At 54.8% G+C, this 18,231-nt stretch overlaps 1 protein-coding gene across 1 annotated transcript; it reads right to left on the reverse strand.

The window, feature by feature from the left end:
* Nucleotides 1–2,583: 2,583 nt before the first annotated feature.
* On the reverse strand, nt 2,584–9,652 carry PSMC4 (proteasome 26S subunit, ATPase 4). Its single transcript, XM_075328663.1, has 11 exons — nt 9,543–9,652; nt 8,148–8,246; nt 7,873–8,059; nt 6,177–6,323; nt 5,945–6,054; nt 5,777–5,870; nt 3,780–3,947; nt 3,623–3,699; nt 3,377–3,545; nt 2,969–3,024; nt 2,584–2,812 (listed from the first exon to the last, which is right to left on the reverse strand). The coding sequence occupies exons 1-11, from the start codon at nt 9,582–9,584 to the stop codon at nt 2,699–2,701; spliced, it is 1,263 nt and encodes a 420-aa protein (XP_075184778.1). The 5' UTR covers nt 9,585–9,652; the 3' UTR covers nt 2,584–2,698.
* Nucleotides 9,653–18,231: the final 8,579 nt, after the last annotated feature.

The raw sequence follows: 18,231 nt of genomic DNA on the forward strand, positions 1-18,231 counted from the left end.
GCCCGCTCATCACTAGTTACCAGTACTGGGCACCCGAGCATGGCAGTGCCCGCTCATCACTAGTTACCAGTACTGAGCACCCGAGCATGGCAGTGCCCGCTCATCACTAGTCACCAGTACAGAGCACCCGAGCATGGTAGTGCCCGCTCATCACTAGTCACCAGTACAGAGCACCCGAGCATGGTAGTGCCCGCTCATCACTAGTTACCAGTACTGAGCACCCGAGCATGGTAGTGCCCGCTCATCACTAGTCACCAGTAGAGCACCCGAGCATGGTAGTGCCCGCTCATCACTAGTCACCAGTACAGAGCACCCGAGCATGGTAGTGCCCGCTCATCACTAGTCACCAGTACTGAGCACCCGAGCATGGTAGTGGCCGCTCATCACTAGTTACCAGTACTGAGCACCCGAGCATGGTAGTGGCCGCTCATCACTAGTTACCAGTACTGAGCAGTCGAGCATGGCAGTGCCCGCTCATCACTAGTTACCAGTACTGGGCACCCGAGCATGGCAGTGCCCGCTCATCACTAGTTACCAGTACTGGGCACCCGAGCATGGCAGTGCCCGCTCATCACTAGTTACCAGTACTGAGCACCCGAGCATGGCAGTGCCCGCTCATCACTAGTCACCAGTACAGAGCACCCGAGCATGGTAGTGCCCGCTCATCACTAGTCACCAGTACAGAGCACCCGAGCATGGTAGTGCCCGCTCATCACTAGTCACCAGTACTGAGCACCCGAGCATGGTAGTGCCCGCTCATCACTAGTCACCAGTAGAGCACCCGAGCATGGTAGTGCCCGCTCATCACTAGTCACCAGTACAGAGCACCCGAGCATGGTAGTGCCCGCTCATCACTAGTCACCAGTACAGAGCACCCGAGCATGGTAGTGCCCGCTCATCACTAGTTACCAGTACTGAGCACCCGAGCATGGTAGTGCCCGCTCATCACTAGTCACCAGTAGAGCACCCGAGCATGGTAGTGCCCGCTCATCACTAGTCACCAGTACAGAGCACCCGAGCATGGTAGTGCCCGCTCATCACTAGTCACCAGTACTGAGCACCCGAGCATGGTAGTGCCCGCTCATCACTAGTCACCAGTACAGAGCACGCGAGCATGGTAGTGCCCGCTCATCACTAGTCACCAGTACTGAGCACCCGAGCATGGTAGTGCCCGCTCATCACTAGTCACCAGTACTGAGCACCCGAGCATGGTAGTGCCCGCTCATCACTAGTCACCAGTACAGAGCACCCGAGCATGGTAGTGCCCGCTCATCACTAGTCACCAGTACTGAGCACCCGAGCATGGTAGTGCCCGCTCATCTCTAGTTACCAGTACAGAGCACCCGAGCATGGCAGTGCCCGCTCATCACTAGTTACCAGTACTGAGCACCCGAGCATGGCAGTGCCCGCTCATCACTAGTCACCAGTACAGAGCACCCGAGCATGGCAGTGCCCGCTCATCACTAGTCACCAGTACAGAGCACCCGAGCATGGTAGTGCCCGCTCATCACTAGTCACCAGTACAGAGCACCCGAGCATGGTAGTGCCCGCTCATCACTAGTCACCAGTACAGAGCACCCGAGCATGGTAGTGCCCGCTCATCACTAGTCACCAGTACTGAGCACCCGAGCATGGTAGTGGCCGCTCATCACTAGTCACCAGTACTGAGCACCCGAGCATGGTAGTGGCCGCTCATCACTAGTTACCAGTACTGAGCACCCGAGCATGGTAGTGGCCGCTCATCACTAGTTACCAGTACTGAGCAGTCGAGCATGGCAGTGCCCGCTCATCACTAGTTACCAGTACTGGGCACCCGAGCATGGCAGTGCCCGCTCATCACTAGTTACCAGTACTGGGCACCCGAGCATGGCAGTGCCCGCTCATCACTAGTTACCAGTACTGAGCACCCGAGCATGGTAGTGCCCGCTCATCACTAGTTACCAGTACTGAGCACCCGAGCATGGTAGTGCCCGCTCATCACTAGTTACCAGTACTGAGCACCCGAGCATGGTAGTGCCTGCTCATCACTAGTTACCAGTACAGAGCACCCGAGCATGGCAGTGCCCGCTCATCACTAGTTACCAGTACAGAGCACCCGAGCATGGTAGTGCCTGCTCATCACTAGTTACCAGTACTGAGCACCCGAGCATGGTAGTGCCCGCTCATCTCTAGTTACCAGTACTGAGCACCCGAGCATAGTAGTGCCCGCTCATCACTAGTTACCAGTACTGAGCACCCGAGTATGGTAGTGCCCGCTCATCACTATATCCAAACCTTTTCTGCTCTCCACACTGAGCACATATACTCTCAGCTGTGCCGAGCGTTCATGTGTACGGGGTAAGTCAGGATAGAGCTGTCTACTGTATATTGTCAGCATTATGCTTCATGGAACCCCTAAATGAACAGCAATTAATGCACCAGTCCGGAATAGTCTGTCAAATCCTGTAATGTTGTTCTGACAACCTCACTCTTTTTCTCCTGACAACCAGATAACATTAAACTTACTGGCTCGGACGTTCCTCTCTAGATCGATGGACGCAGGCGGTGATTATAGAGATGTAATGTGAGACGTGCGGCGCAGACTGACGGTGATCGGCCGAAGCTTTAATTCATCACATAGTCCATAAGAAAAGAAAAAAAACCACGCAGTCATCAGGCAGCGGTCATATGACGGGCGGGCAGCGCTGACATCCGCAGGTTACTTGTAGAACTCGTGCTCCTGCTCGTCCTTCTTGATCACGGTCTTGTACGCCTTCTCGAAATCCTTCGCCAGCACGATGTAACGGTTCTCCCGTACGGCGAGCATCCCGCCCTGCGAACGCAGAAAACCGCATCAGTGACCGGCGGAGAAAACATTAATCCGCCTCTACGCAAGCGCTGCTTTTCCCTCCATCACAATGGAGGGAACAAAAGCATAAAATTGTCAGGAAGGGGTTAAGACACCGTTGGTGTAATGTCGGTCGCTTACCTCTTGGCAGATGGAGTTGATATCGGCTCCGGAGATCTTATCAGGACGGGCGACGTCTGCAGCTTCGGTTAAGGAGGCCGATGTCTTGCGGGTATGAAACCTAAAAATTAAAAGGGGGTGCCCCATTTTTTGATAAAAAGTCTAATCTTTAGACTATGGGTGGGGGTGTCCTTTATAAAAGGGGGAGAGTACTGATATAAGGGGTGGACCAATATGGACAATCCCTTTAAGTCCGTTGACTACCAGGATGGCTGCCATTCCAGCTCCGAGGGGCGATCTCTCAGCTTTGACTTCATCCCCAAATCTCACTTGACTACTATAGGCCCCCAAAAGGAGTGTTAATGGCGGCCATATTGTCCGGTCAGGCCGGATGACTCGAGGCTTCCCATCCCCCACTGAGAAGGATACAGTCTTCCAGGTCCACCTCCTCGGACAGGTTCATCTTGCTGGTGATGGTGGAGAAGATGAGACGTTTCTGTCTCCGGTCCGGCAGGGGGAATTCGATTTTGCGGTCGAGGCGCCCGGGCCGCAGGAGCGCAGGGTCCAGAGTGTCCGCTCTGTTAGTGGCCATGATGACCTGTGAGGGATACGGCGGGAAGGAGACGTGAGAAATGGAAAACCAGTGAGAAAATCGGGGAAAGTCGCCGTTGTTACCTTCACGTTGACGTTCTGATCGAACCCGTCCATCTGGTTGAGCAGCTCCAGGAGGATCCTCTGCACCTCGCGGTCCGCTGCGAAAATAAGAACATCCATGGGTGTCCTGACAGCCCCCCCAATACCCCGCACGTCCGCCATTCCCCCCCACACTCACCTCCGGTCTGTGCGTCAAATCTTTTAGTGGCGATGGCGTCGATCTCGTCAATGAAAATGATGGCGGGAGCGTTCTCTTTGGCGAGCCGGAACACATCTCTCACCATCCGGGGACCCTCGCCCAGATACTTCTGCACGAACTCCGAGCCCACCACGCGGATGAAGGCCGCTGTGAGAAGAGCGGGGAGTCAGGGAGAGGAGGCAACCAAAGTGACCACAGGAGCTAACAATCTACTAACACTCAGAGCGGACTCCAGACTGACACACTAAGAAGATTTGTAAAGCGGATGCGTTTAGATCACAGTGATCACACGGGTTCAGAAGCCCAAAAATTGACTCCCAAGCCAATAGGCTCCCAAGGATGAGGCCGTTTTACTTTTTTTCTCTAGGGGACATAAACCTATGATTGTGTTATAGATTGCAATGCTTTAGTATTGATGCATGTATTGAGGCTTTCCTCTGCCATAGGCTTCACTTTAGAGGACCACCAGGAAGGTGGGGACGTTACCAGGCCCTGTCTGACAAACCCATCAGCACCTCCCACCTCTGCAACGAGCACCCGGACGCTTGAACAGCAACTGGCACAGATTGAGAGGTCTCTAAATGGCCAATTTTCAGGTTTTGGTGGGGGTTTTTTTTTTGCTCCCCTTCTTCCGAGAGACTTTTTTTTATTTTTTGTCAATTTGAGGGCTTGTTTTTTTGCTTTTTTGAATGAAACCATGGTGTACTGTAAAACGGGAAACAAATTCCAAGTGCAAAAAAAAAAAACCAAAAAACCAAAACACAACACAACCCACTGCAATTATGTTTGGGATATTTTATTTACCACGTCCACTGTATGGTAAAACTGATGTGTTGGTGTGATGCCTCAGGTCAGTGCGAGTTCGTAGACACCAAACATGTATAGGTTTACTTTTTATCTAATGGGGGGGATAAAAATTTCCATTTGTCCCAAAAAAAAAAAAAAAAAAAAAAAATATATATAATTTTTGGGTTTGGAGTTTTTTTGCCGCTACGCCATATACCAATCAGATTAATTGATTATATACTTTTATATAAAATCTGGCATTTCTGAATGCGGCAATGCCAAATATTTATCCATTTTTTTAAACATTTAATATTCAATGCAACAAATGGGAGGCGATTTGAGCTTTGAGATTTTTTTTTTACTAGCCGCCATAGAGGACTATAAGGATCAGCAGTCTGATCTTTCATTTTTTTCTCCTGATCAGAGCAGCACAGCTCTGATCAGGAGAAATGCTGCTCTCCTGTTAGTCATGGCTCTGATCAGGAGAAATGCTGCTCTCCTGTTACAGCCATTGCTCTGTCGGCTGTAACAGGAACTAAGTCATGATAGCGACAGGAGTCATCACATGACCCTATGCTACCATTGGCTCCCCGTGGTCGCGCAACAAAGCTTCCAATTGCGACGGGAAAAGGCGAGTTCCCCACTGTGGCGATTTACAAGGTTAACAGGCATGGGTGGATCACAGATCCACCACAGCACCTGATAGCCGCACATGTCTGCTGTTCAAATCAGCAGACATGCGCAGAAATCGTCGCCGGGTCACCGCAGCAGCTGGCGGCAATCACTTCATAATTTAGGACATGCCGGTACGTCTTGGTCGTGAAGGGGGTTAAACAGTTGTGATCAAAGCCATCACTGATTGCTGCTGTTAGGGGAAGGGGCTTGCTGCTCAATACATAACAGGTCGTTTAGGAGTTAAAAATAGTCCTGGCAGATGCTCATTTTCAGTTGGAACCCGACCCCGGAGAGCCGATCAGTAACCAGTTTGTGGCTACAGTGGTCACAAGTCGGTTCGGCCAGAACAGGACGCACAGGGGCCGACCATATGGACACGTGACCACCAAATCTAATTGCAGACCCCCATGATGGACATTCCCATTCACTGCCAGCAAGCAGTGAAGATTTTTAAAGGGGAAATATATTAAAAATTCCCAGAATTGTTTATCATACAGGGATCAAACCTCACTGACCTGTGGTGTGATGGGCCACGGCTTTGGCCAGCATGGTCTTCCCGCAGCCTGGGGGTCCGTACATCAGGACCCCCCGGGGAGGATCGATTCCAATCTATAATGTGATAACAGAGCATCAGGTTCCCTGCGATCGCTGCACGACCTCCCTGTGGCCGTGGTATCACTCACCTGTTTATAAAGCTCAAAGTGAGTGAGGGGCAGCTCCACCGCCTCCCGCACCTCCTGCTTCTGGATGTCCATGCCCCCGATATCAGAGTACAGCACATCTGGCTTCTGATCTGTAGAACAATAAAGAGTTAATCATCCAGGATGAGTGGCAGGACGGCAGAGGGGACATCCTCAGGGGTCACAATTATTAGGGGCAGCCTCTAGGGGGCGCTGTGGGGACAAGTGACCGTACCTGACGTGAGCATCATGATGCTGCTGTCAGCTTCCGGGGGCAGCACGTCCACCAGCGCATTGCTGTGCTTGTGAAGGGCCACGGACGCGTTGGGCTTCAGCAGCTCCCGGTCGATGGTGCTCAGGATCCGCACGTAGTAGTTAGATCCTGGGGGGACACAGTAAAGAAAACCGTTATCTATAAGACCCTAAAAAATATTCTCAGAGAGAGAGGGGGGGGGGGGGGGGAAGAGAGAGGGGGGGGGGGGGGGAAGAGAGAGGGGGGGGGGGAGGGGGAGAGAGATGGGGGGGAGAGAGAGGGGGGGGGGGGAGAGATGGGGGGGGGGGAGAGAATCCAAACGGATTACGTTGTATCTCAGAGCGGCAAATTGTGACTGATACAAAAATATGGAAATGTGAACATAGCCTTAGGGTACCTTCACACTTAGCGATGCAGCAGCGATCCGACCAGCGATCTGACCTGGTCAGGATCGCTGCTGCATCGCTACATGATCGCTGGTGAGCTGTCAAACAGGCAGATCTCACCAGCGACCAGTGAACAGCCCCCAGCCAGCAGCGACGTGCAAGCGACGCTGCGCTTGCACGGAGCCGCCGTCTGGAAGCTGCGGAGACTGGTAACTAAGGTAAACATCGGGTATGGTTACCCGATGTTTACATTAGTTACCAGCGCACACCGCTTAGCTGTGTGTGCAGGGAGCAGGGAGCCGCGCACACTGAGCGCTGGCTCCTTGCTCTCCTAGCTACAGTACACATCGGGTTAATTAACCCGATGTGTAATGCAGCTACATGTGCAGGGAGCCGGAGCAGCGCACACTGCTTAGCGCTGGCTCCTTGCTCTCCTAGCTACAGTACACATCGGGTTAATTAACCCGATGTGTACAGCAGCTACATGTGCAGAGAGCCGGAGCCGGCAGCACAGGCAGCGTGAGCTGCGGAGGCTGGTAACTAAGGTAAATATCGGGTAACCACCTTGGTTACCCGATGGTTATCTTGGTTACAGCTTATCGCAGCTGTCAGACGCCGGCTCCTGCTCCCTGCTCGCTTCATTTGTCGCTCTCTTGCTGTCACACACAGCGATCTGTGTGTCACAGTGGGAGAGCGGCTTTGAAGAAAACGAACCAGGGCTGTGTGTAACGAGCAGCGATCTCGCAGCAGGGGCCAGATCGCTGCTCAGTGTCACACACAGCGAGATCGCTAATGAGGTCACTGCTGCGTCACCAAAACCGTGCCGTAGCAGCGATCTCGGCAGCGAGCTCGCTGTGTGTGAAGCACCCCTTAAGGCCCTGTCACACACAGAGGTAAATCTGCGGCAGATCTGTGGTTGCAGTGAAATTGTGGACAATCAGTGGCAGGTTTGTGGCTGTGTACAAATGGAACAATATGTCCATGATTTCACTGCAACCACAGATCTGCCAAAGATTTATCTCTGTGTGACGGGGCCTTTAGACTGACACACTGTAACAAATGCCCCACTTACAGGGATCGTCCTGCTCCGCTCACATCCGCATGGATTGGAGAGCGAGGCTAGGGGGCGCCATGTTTGGGATATCTGCAGGCATCGTGCACCTCTTCACCCAATGGATGTGACGCCCCTTCCCCACTCTGCTACAATTGTATCAAGGCTATATAATCTTACTGTTCTATTTCTACAGCAGCGGCCCCCCTCCCCCGCAGAGCACCCATCCGCCGCCCCGTACCAGTGGTGGACCCGACGATGGCCGTGTTCTGATCCACGGCCTCCAGGAACTGCCCGATGACCAGCGGGATGCTCTGGATGCGCTTCACCTCCTCCTGGGCGTGCAGGAACTCCTTCTTCAGGTTCTTCTGCTCGTCTTTGATATATTCTTCCTGAACTTCCAGAAATTCCAACTCCTGCTGCAGTTTCTGGGGGGGTAAAACGATGGGATGTCAGCAGCACCGGAGATTAAAGGGGAGGGGGGAGCGACTAAAGGAAATAACCCTCCGCGCTCACCTTATAGCGGCTGTACAGATCCTCTAGATCTTCCGGCTCCGGACCCAGAAACGAGAGGGCGGTGACGGGCCGCGAGGACACCAGAGAGGGGGCTTCATCCTGGGGGGCAGAAACAACGCTCTGTGTGAACACTGCCTTACAAGTACAAAGCTCTGGGCGCTCAGTGGGTAGGGGGAGGCGCACTCAGCTGATAGTGTGTGGAGCAGGATGGGGGGGCACCGAGCGGTCATAATTAAGGGTGGGCACTAAACCTTCAACTGATTTTGGGGGGTCCATGCAGATTGTTTAGGGAGACATGTGCATAATTTGAGGTGACATACATTCAGATGATTTGGGGGGCACATACCCAATTTATTTAGGGGATCCCATACATTAAGGCTCCACACCTTCCTCCTATACATGGGGGCACCGCACACTGGTTTGGGGGGCTCCACACCTTCCTCCTATACATGGGGGCACCGCACACTGGTTTGGGGGGCTCCATACCTTCCTCCTATACATGGGGGCACTGCACACTGGTTTGGGGGGCTCCACACCTTCCTCCTATACATGGGGGCACCGCACACTGGTTTGGGGGGCTCCATACCTTCCTCCTATACATGGGGGCACCGCACACTGGTTTGGGGGGCTCCACACCTTCCTCCTATACATGGGGGCAGCGCACACTGGTTTGGGGGGCTCCACACCTTCCTCCTATACATGGGGGCACCGCACACTGGTTTGGGGGGCTCCACACCTTCCTCCTATACATGGGGGCACCGCACACTGGTTTGGGGGGCTCCACACCTTCCTCCTATACATGGGGGCACCGCACACTGGTTTGGGGGGCTCCACACCTTCCTTCTATACATGGGGGCACCGCACACTGGTTTGGGGGGCTCCACACCTTCCTTCTATACATGGGGGCACCGCACACTGGTTTGGGGGGCTCCACACCTTCCTCCTATACAGATGGGCATCGCACACTGGTTTGGGGGGGGGGGGCTCCATATCTTCCTCCCATACATGTCGGCACCGCACACTGGTTTGGGGGGCTCCACACCTTCCACCTATAGATGGGGGCACCACACACTGGTTTGGGGGGGCTCCCCACCTTCCTTCTATACATGGGGGCACCGCACACTGGTTTGGGGGGCTCCCCACCTTCCTCCTATACATGGGGGCACCGCACACTGGTTTGGGGGGCTCCACACCTTCCTCCTATACATGGGGGCACCGCACACTGGTTTGGGGGGCACCGCACACTGGTTTGGGGGGCTGTATACACAGCTGCTTCCGGCGGGGCCGCAGACAGTGAACAGCAGACACCGCAGCCCTGCCCTCATATAATCCCCCAGGAGCGGAGGATGCCGGGTAATCCCCGGGCCCGTTACGCCCCGCCCCCCGGGCCGGTACCTGGCTGCCGCTCTTCTCTATGATCACTCCGATCTCCTCCATTCTTCTGTTTCCCTGTGTCACCGCCGAGAACTGACTCCTCCCACTTCCGGCGCGGCGGTGACGTTCTAATAGGGCGGTGCTATAGGTCACGTTCTGCAGCGGCGCACACTGACGTCACGTCCTGTTGTCTCAGAAAGGCTTGAGGCCTACACGACCGGGCAAACCAGCAACGTTTTGTACGGTCCGTGGTGAAGCAGCGTATGGCCATCTGTGTTCTGTCCCTGTACGGACAGCATGAGCTGGGTGAAGGGGACAGGAGGGTGCACTCACTTTCCTGGTGAGATTACCGGGGAGATTGGTACAAGAAATAGTCAATGCAGATCCTCCGTATACCGGTAACACCCCACAACACCTGCCGTATACTGGGAACACCCCACAACACCTGCCGTATACAGGAAACACCCCACAAGACCCTCCGTATACCGGGAACACCCCACAAGACCCTCCGTATACAGGGAACACCCCACAAGACCCTCCATATACCGGTAACACCCCACAACACCTGCCGTATACCGGGAACACCCCACAACACCTGCCGTATACTGGGAACACCCCACAACACCTGCCGTATACAGGAAACACCCCACAAGACCCTCCGTATACCGGGAACACCCCACAAGACCCTCCGTATACAGGGAACACCCCACAAGACCCTCCATATACCGGTAACACCCCACAACACCTGCCGTATACTGGGAACACCCCACAACACCTGCCGTATACAGGGAACACCCCACAAGACCCTCCGTATACAGGAAACACCCCACAAGACCCTCCGTATACAGGAAACACCCCACAGGACCCTCCGTATACAGGAAACACCCCACAGGACCCTCCGTATACAGGGTACACCCCACAACACCTGCCGTATACTGGGAACACCCAACAAGACCCTCCGTATACAGGAAACACCCCCACAAGACCCTCCGTATACAGGGTACACCCCACAACACCTGCCGTATACAGGGAACACCCCACAAGACCCTCCGTATACAGGGAACACCCCACAAGACCCTCCGTATACAGGGAACACCCCACAGGACCCTCCGTATACAGGGAACACCCCACAGGACCCTCCGTATACAGGGAACACCCCACAGGACCCTCCGTATACAGGGTACACCCCACAAGACCCTCCGTATACAGGGAACACCCCACAAGACCCTCCGTATACAGGGAACACCCCACAAGACCCTCCGTATACAGGGAACACCCCACAAGACCCTCCGTATACAGGGAACACCCCACAAGACCCTCCGTATACAGGGAACACCCCACAGGACCCTCCGTATACAGGGAACACCCCACAACACCCTCCGTATACAGGGAACATCCCACAAGACCCTCCGTATACAGGGAGCACCCAACAAGACCCTCCGTATACAGGGAACACCCCACAAGACCCTCCGTATACCGGGAACACCCCACAAGACCCTCCGTATACCGGGAACATCCCACAAGACCCTCCGTATACAGGGAACACCCCACAAGACCCTCCGTATACAGGGAGCACCCCACAACACCTGCCGTATACAGGAAACACCCCACAAGACCCTCCGTATACCGGGAACACCCCACAAGACCCTCCGTATACAGGGAACACCCCACAAGACCCTCCGTATACAGGGAACACCCCACAAGACCCTCCATATACCGGTAACACCCCACAACACCTGCCGTATACTGGGAACACCCCACAACACCTGCCGTATACTGGGAACACCCCACAACACCTGCCGTATACAGGAAACACCCCACAAGACCCTCCGTATACCGGGAACACCCCACAAGACCCTCCGTATACAGGGAACACCCCACAAGACCCTCCATATACCGGTAACACCCCACAACACCTGCCCTATACTGGGAACACCCCACAACACCTGCCGTATACAGGGAACACCCCACAAGACCCTCCGTATACAGGAAACACCCCACAAGACCCTCCGTATACAGGAAACACCCCACAGGACCCTCCGTATACAGGAAACACCCCACAGGACCCTCCGTATACAGGAAACACCCCACAGGACCCTCCGTATACAGGGTACACCCCACAACACCTGCCGTATACTGGGAACACCCAACAAGACCCTCCGTATACAGGAAACACCCCCACAAGACCCTCCGTATACAGGGTACACCCCACAACACCTGCCGTATACAGGGAACACCCCACAAGACCCTCCGTATACAGGGAACACCCCACAAGACCCTCCGTATACAGGGAACACCCCACAGGACCCTCCGTATACAGGGAACACCCCACAGGACCCTCCGTATACAGGGAACACCCCACAGGACCCTCCGTATACAGGGTACACCCCACAAGACCCTCCGTATACAGGGAACACCCCACAAGACCCTCCGTATACAGGGAACACCCCACAAGACCCTCCGTATACAGGGAACACCCCACAAGACCCTCCGTATACAGGGAACACCCCACAAGACCCTCCGTATACAGGGAACACCCCACAGGACCCTCCGTATACAGGGAACACCCCACAACACCCTCCGTATACAGGGAACATCCCACAAGACCCTCCGTATACAGGGAGCACCCAACAAGACCCTCCGTATACAGGGAACACCCCACAAGACCCTCCGTATACCGGGAACATCCCACAAGACCCTCCGTATACCGGGAACATCCCACAAGACCCTCCGTATACAGGGAACACCCCACAAGACCCTCCGTATACAGGGAGCACCCCACAACACCTGCCGTATACAGGAAACACCCCACAAGACCCTCCGTATACCGGGAACACCCCACAAGACCCTCCGTATACAGGGAACACCCCACAAGACCCTCCATATACCGGTAACACCCCACAACACCTGCCGTATACTGGGAACACCCCACAACACCTGCCGTATACAGGAAACACCCCACAAGACCCTCCGTATACAGGAAACACCCCACAAGACCCTCCGTATACAGGGTACACCCCACAACACCTGCCGTATACAGGGAACACCCCACAAGACCCTCCGTATACAGGAAACACCCCACAAGACCCTCCGTATACAGGGAACATCCCACAGGACCCTCCGTATACAGGGAACATCCCACAAGACCCTCCGTATACAGGGAACACCCCACAGGACCCTCCGTATACAGGAAACACCCCACAGGACCCTCCGTATACAGGGTACACCCCACAACACCTGTCGTATACTGGGAACACCCAACAAGACCCTCCGTATACAGGAAACACCCCCACAAGACCCTCCGTATACAGGGAACACCCCACAAGACCCTCCGTATACAGGGAACACCCCACAGGACCCTCCGTATACAGGGAACACCCCACAGGACCCTCCGTATACAGGGTACACCCCACAAGACCCTCCGTATACAGGGAACACCCCACAAGACCCTCCGTATACAGGGAACACCCCACAAGACCCTCCGTATACAGGGAACACCCCACAGGACCCTCCGTATACAGGGAACACCCCACAGGACCCTCCGTATACAGGGAACACCCCACAACACCCTCCGTATACAGGGAACATCCCACAAGACCCTCCGTATACAGGGAGCACCCAACAAGACCCTCCGTATACAGGGAACACCCCACAAGACCCTCCGTATACCGGGAACATCCCACAAGACCCTCCGTATACCGGGAACATCCCACAAGACCCTCCGTATACAGGGAACACCCCACAAGACCCTCCGTATACAGGGAACACCTCACAACACCCTCCGTATACAGGGAACACCCCACAAGACCCTCCGTATACAGGGAGCACCCCACAAGACCCTCCGTATACAGGGAACACCCCACAAGACCCTCCGTATACAGGAAACACCCCACAAGACCCTCCGTATACAGGAAACACCCCACAGGACCCTCCGTATACAGGAAACACCCCACAGGACCCTCCGTATACAGGGTACACCCCACAACACCTGCCGTATACTGGGAACACCCAACAAGACCCTCCGTATACAGGAAACACCCCCACAAGACCCTCCGTATACAGGGTACACCCCACAACACCTGCCGTATACAGGGAACACCCCACAAGACCCTCCGTATACAGGGAACACCCCACAAGACCCTCCGTATACAGGGAACACCCCACAGGACCCTCCGTATACAGGGAACACCCCACAGGACCCTCCGTATACAGGGAACACCCCACAGGACCCTCCGTATACAGGGTACACCCCACAAGACCCTCCGTATACAGGGAACACCCCACAAGACCCTCCGTATACAGGGAACACCCCACAACACCCTCCGTATACAGGGAACATCCCACAAGACCCTCCGTATACAGGGAGCACCCAACAAGACCCTCCGTATACAGGGAACACCCCACAAGACCCTCCGTATACCGGGAACATCCCACAAGACCCTCCGTATACCGGGAACATCCCACAAGACCCTCCGTATACAGGGAACACCCCACAAGACCCTCCGTATACAGGGAGCACCCCACAACACCTGCCGTATACAGGAAACACCCCACAAGACCCTCCGTATACCGGGAACACCCCACAAGACCCTCCGTATACAGGGAACACCCCACAAGACCCTCCATATACCGGTAACACCCCACAACACCTGCCGTATACTGGGAACACCCCACAACACCTGCCGTATACAGGAAACACCCCACAAGACCCTCCGTATACAGGAAACACCCCACAAGACCCTCCGTATACAGGGTACACCCCACAACACCTGCCGTATACAGGGAACACCCCACAAGACCCTCCGTATACAGGAAACACCCCACAAGACCCTCCGTATACAGGGAACATCCCACAGGACCCTCCGTATACAGGGAACATCCCACAAGACCCTCCGTATACAGGGAACACCCCACAGGACCCTCCGTATACAGGAAACACCCCACAGGACCCTCCGTATACAGGGTACACCCCACAACACCTGCCGTATACTGGGAACACCCAACAAGACCCTCCGTATACAGGAAACACCCCCACAAGACCCTCCGTATACAGGGAACACCCCACAAGACCCTCCGTATACAGGGAACACCCCACAGGACCCTCCGTATACAGGGAACACCCCACAGGACCCTCCGTATACAGGGTACACCCCACAAGACCCTCCGTATACAGGGAACACCCCACAAGACCCTCCGTATACAGGGAACACCCCACAAGACCCTCCGTATACAGGGAACACCCCACAAGACCCTCCGTATACAGGGAACACCCCACAGGACCCTCCGTATACAGGGAACACCCCACAGGACCCTCCGTATACAGGAGACATCCCACAAGACCCTCCGTATACAGGGAGCACCCAACAAGACCCTCCGTATACAGGGAACACCCCACAAGACCCTCCGTATACCGGGAACATCCCACAAGACCCTCCGTATACCGGGAACATCCCACAAGACCCTCCGTATACAGGGAACACCCCACAAGACCCTCCGTATACAGGGAACACCTCACAACACCCTCCGTATACAGGGAACACCCCACAAGACCCTCCGTATACAGGGAGCACCCCACAAGACCCTCCGTATACAGGGAACACCCCACAAGACCCTCCGTATACAGGGAACACCCCACAAGACCCTCCGTATACCGGGAACACCCCACAAGACCCTCCGTATACCGGGAACACCCCACAAGACCCTCCGTATACCGGGAACACTCCACAAGACCCTCCGTATACCGGGAACACCCCACAAGACCCTCCGTATACCGGGAACACCCCAAAGGACCCTCCGTATACAGGGAACACTCCACAAGACCCTCTGTATACCGGGAACACCCCACAAGACCCTCCGTATACAGGGAGCACCCAACAAGACCCTCCGTATACAGGGAACACCCCACAAGACCCTCCGTACACCGGGAACACCCCACAAGACCCTCCGTATACCGGGAACACCCCACAAGACCCTCCGTATACCGGGAACACTCCACAAGACCCTCCGTATACCGGGAACACCCCACAAGACCCTCCGTATACCGGGAACACCCCAAAGGACCCTCCGTATACAGGGAACACTCCACAAGACCCTCTGTATACCGGGAACACCCCACAAGACCCTCCGTATACCGGGAACACCCCACAAGACCCTCCGTATACAGGGAACATCCCACAAGACCCTCCGTATACAGGGAACACCCCACAAGACCCTCCGTATACAGGGAACATCCCACAAGACCCTCCGTGTACAGGGAACACCCCACAAGACCCTCCGTATACAGGGAACATCCCACAAGACCCTCCGTATACAGGGAACACCCCACAAGACCCTCCGTATACAGGGAACATCCCACAAGACCCTCCGTGTACAGGGAACACCCCACAAGACCCTCCGTGTACAGGGAACACCCCACAAGACCCTCCGTGTACAGGGAACACCCCACAAGACCCTCCGTATATAGGGAACACCCCACAAGACCCTCCGTATATAGGGAACACCCCACTGGATATTCCCATTCACTGCCAGTCCAGGCAATGTCACGAAGGCTTCCTTCACACATTCGTGCAAAACACTAACGTGTTGAAGGCGTGTATGGCCATGATGATGGCACACGGAGAGCAGAAACTTCATACTCACCTGTCCCTGCCGCTTCCGGGCAGCACAATGAATATGGATAAGTATAATGAGCAGGCCCGGAAGCAAGTGACAGCAGCGCTGGAGATGGGTGAGTATAGAAATTCATTTTGTTTCAAAGGCATGTGTTTTCTCCGGTACCTGCCACATGGATCACATCAGTGTGTGGTCCATGTTACATTCGAGCTGCCGGAGAAAAACGGACAAGTTACCCTGTGCAGCACACGGACATCTGTGTGAAGACACGCACATGTGCGCAGGCCCATTGATGTTAATGGTTCTACGTGTTTCCGGTATGTGTGAAAACGGACATCACACGTACTGGAAACAGTCGTTTGATAGAGGCCTAAGAAGGAGGAGTCCTTGAAGTGATGATCCCACAGAGTCCTGATCTCCCGTCTGTCTGCGATCAAAAGACAGAAGGTAAAGTACAAGAGAAGATCGGGGGTCAGGTCTCCAAGATGTTTGGAACAATCTCATGCCGAGCACCTACATAACCTGTGTACAAGGGATGAAAGAAAGTGATGGAGGTGGCAGGTGGTCACTGAATACTGAGGATGGAGGAGACGGGCGGTCACTGAATACTGTGGATAGAGGAGACGGGCGGTCACTGAATACTGAGGATGGAGGAGACGGGCGGTCACTGAATACTGAGGATGGAGGAGACGGGCGGTCACTGAATACTGAGGATGGAGGAGACGGGCGATCATTGAACACTGAGGACGGAGGAGACGGGCGGTCACTGAATACTGAGGATGGAGGAGACGGGCGGTCACTGAATACTGAGGATGGAGGAGACGGGCGATCACTGAATACTGAGGATGGAGGAGACGGGCGATCACTGAATACTGAGGATGGAGGAGACGGGCGGTCACTGAATACTGAGGATGGAGGAGACTGGCGGTCACTGAATACTGAGGACGGAGGAGACGGGCGGTCACTGAATACTGAGGATGGAGGAGATGGGCGGTCACTGAATACTGAGGACGGAGGAGACGGGCGGTCACTGAATACTGAGGACGGAGGAGACGGGCGATCACTGAATACTGAGGACGGAGGAGACGGGCGATCACTGAATACTGAGGACGGAGGAGACGGGCGGTCACTGAATACTGAGGACGGAGGAGACGGGCGATCACCGAATACTGAGGATGGAGGAGACGGGCGATCACCGAATACTGAGGATGGAGGAGACGGGCGGTCACCGAATACTGAGGACGGAGGAGACGGGCGATCATTGAACACTGAGGACGGAGGAGACGGGCGGTCACTGAATACTGAGGACGGAGGAGACGGGCGGTCACTGAATACTGAAGACGGAGGAGACGAGCGATCACTGAATACTGAGGACGGAGGAGACGGGAGGTCACTGAATACTGAGGACGGAGGAGACGGGAGGTCCCTGAATACCAAAGGAATTTACACTGTTCTTTTATCAGTCACTTTACATTTTATAAATTAAGTAAATGTAAAGTGACTGATAATGGAGCATTTCCCTCGGTCACCTGTACATCTTGTCTCATCACATGTGACTTGTCCTCCAGCTTTCACCCTGTAAGGATAATGCTGCCACCTGGTGGTCTCTCTGTAAACTGCAGCAGCAGTTCCAGGGGCCTGGATATTGCTGTTTTAGGGGCTATATTATTATTTATTGTTATAATGCCATTTATTCCATGGCACTTTACATGTGAAAATGGGTATACATAAATCAAGTACAATAATGAACAATACAAGGCACAGAGAGTTACAGGAGGACAGAGGACCCTGACCCCAAGGGCTCAGTCTACAGGGGATGGGTGAGGATACTGTAGGGAAGGGTAGAGCTGGTCATGCAGCGCTGCAGGGGATGGAGGGTAGAGCTGGTCGTGCAGCGCTGCAGGGGATGGAAGGTAGAGCTGGTCGTGCAGCGCTGCAGGGGATGGAGGGTAGAGCTGGTCGTGCAGCGCTGCAGGGGATGGAGGGTAGAGCTGGTCGTGCAGCGCTGCAGGGGATGGAGGGTAGAGCTGGTTGTGCAGCGCTGCAGGGGATGGAGGGTAGAGCTGGTCATGCAGCGCTGCAGGGGATGGAGGGTAGA

Source organism: Anomaloglossus baeobatrachus, chromosome 11 (genome assembly GCF_048569485.1).
Source record: "Anomaloglossus baeobatrachus isolate aAnoBae1 chromosome 11, aAnoBae1.hap1, whole genome shotgun sequence".
Taxonomy (NCBI): Eukaryota; Metazoa; Chordata; class Amphibia; order Anura; family Aromobatidae; genus Anomaloglossus; species Anomaloglossus baeobatrachus.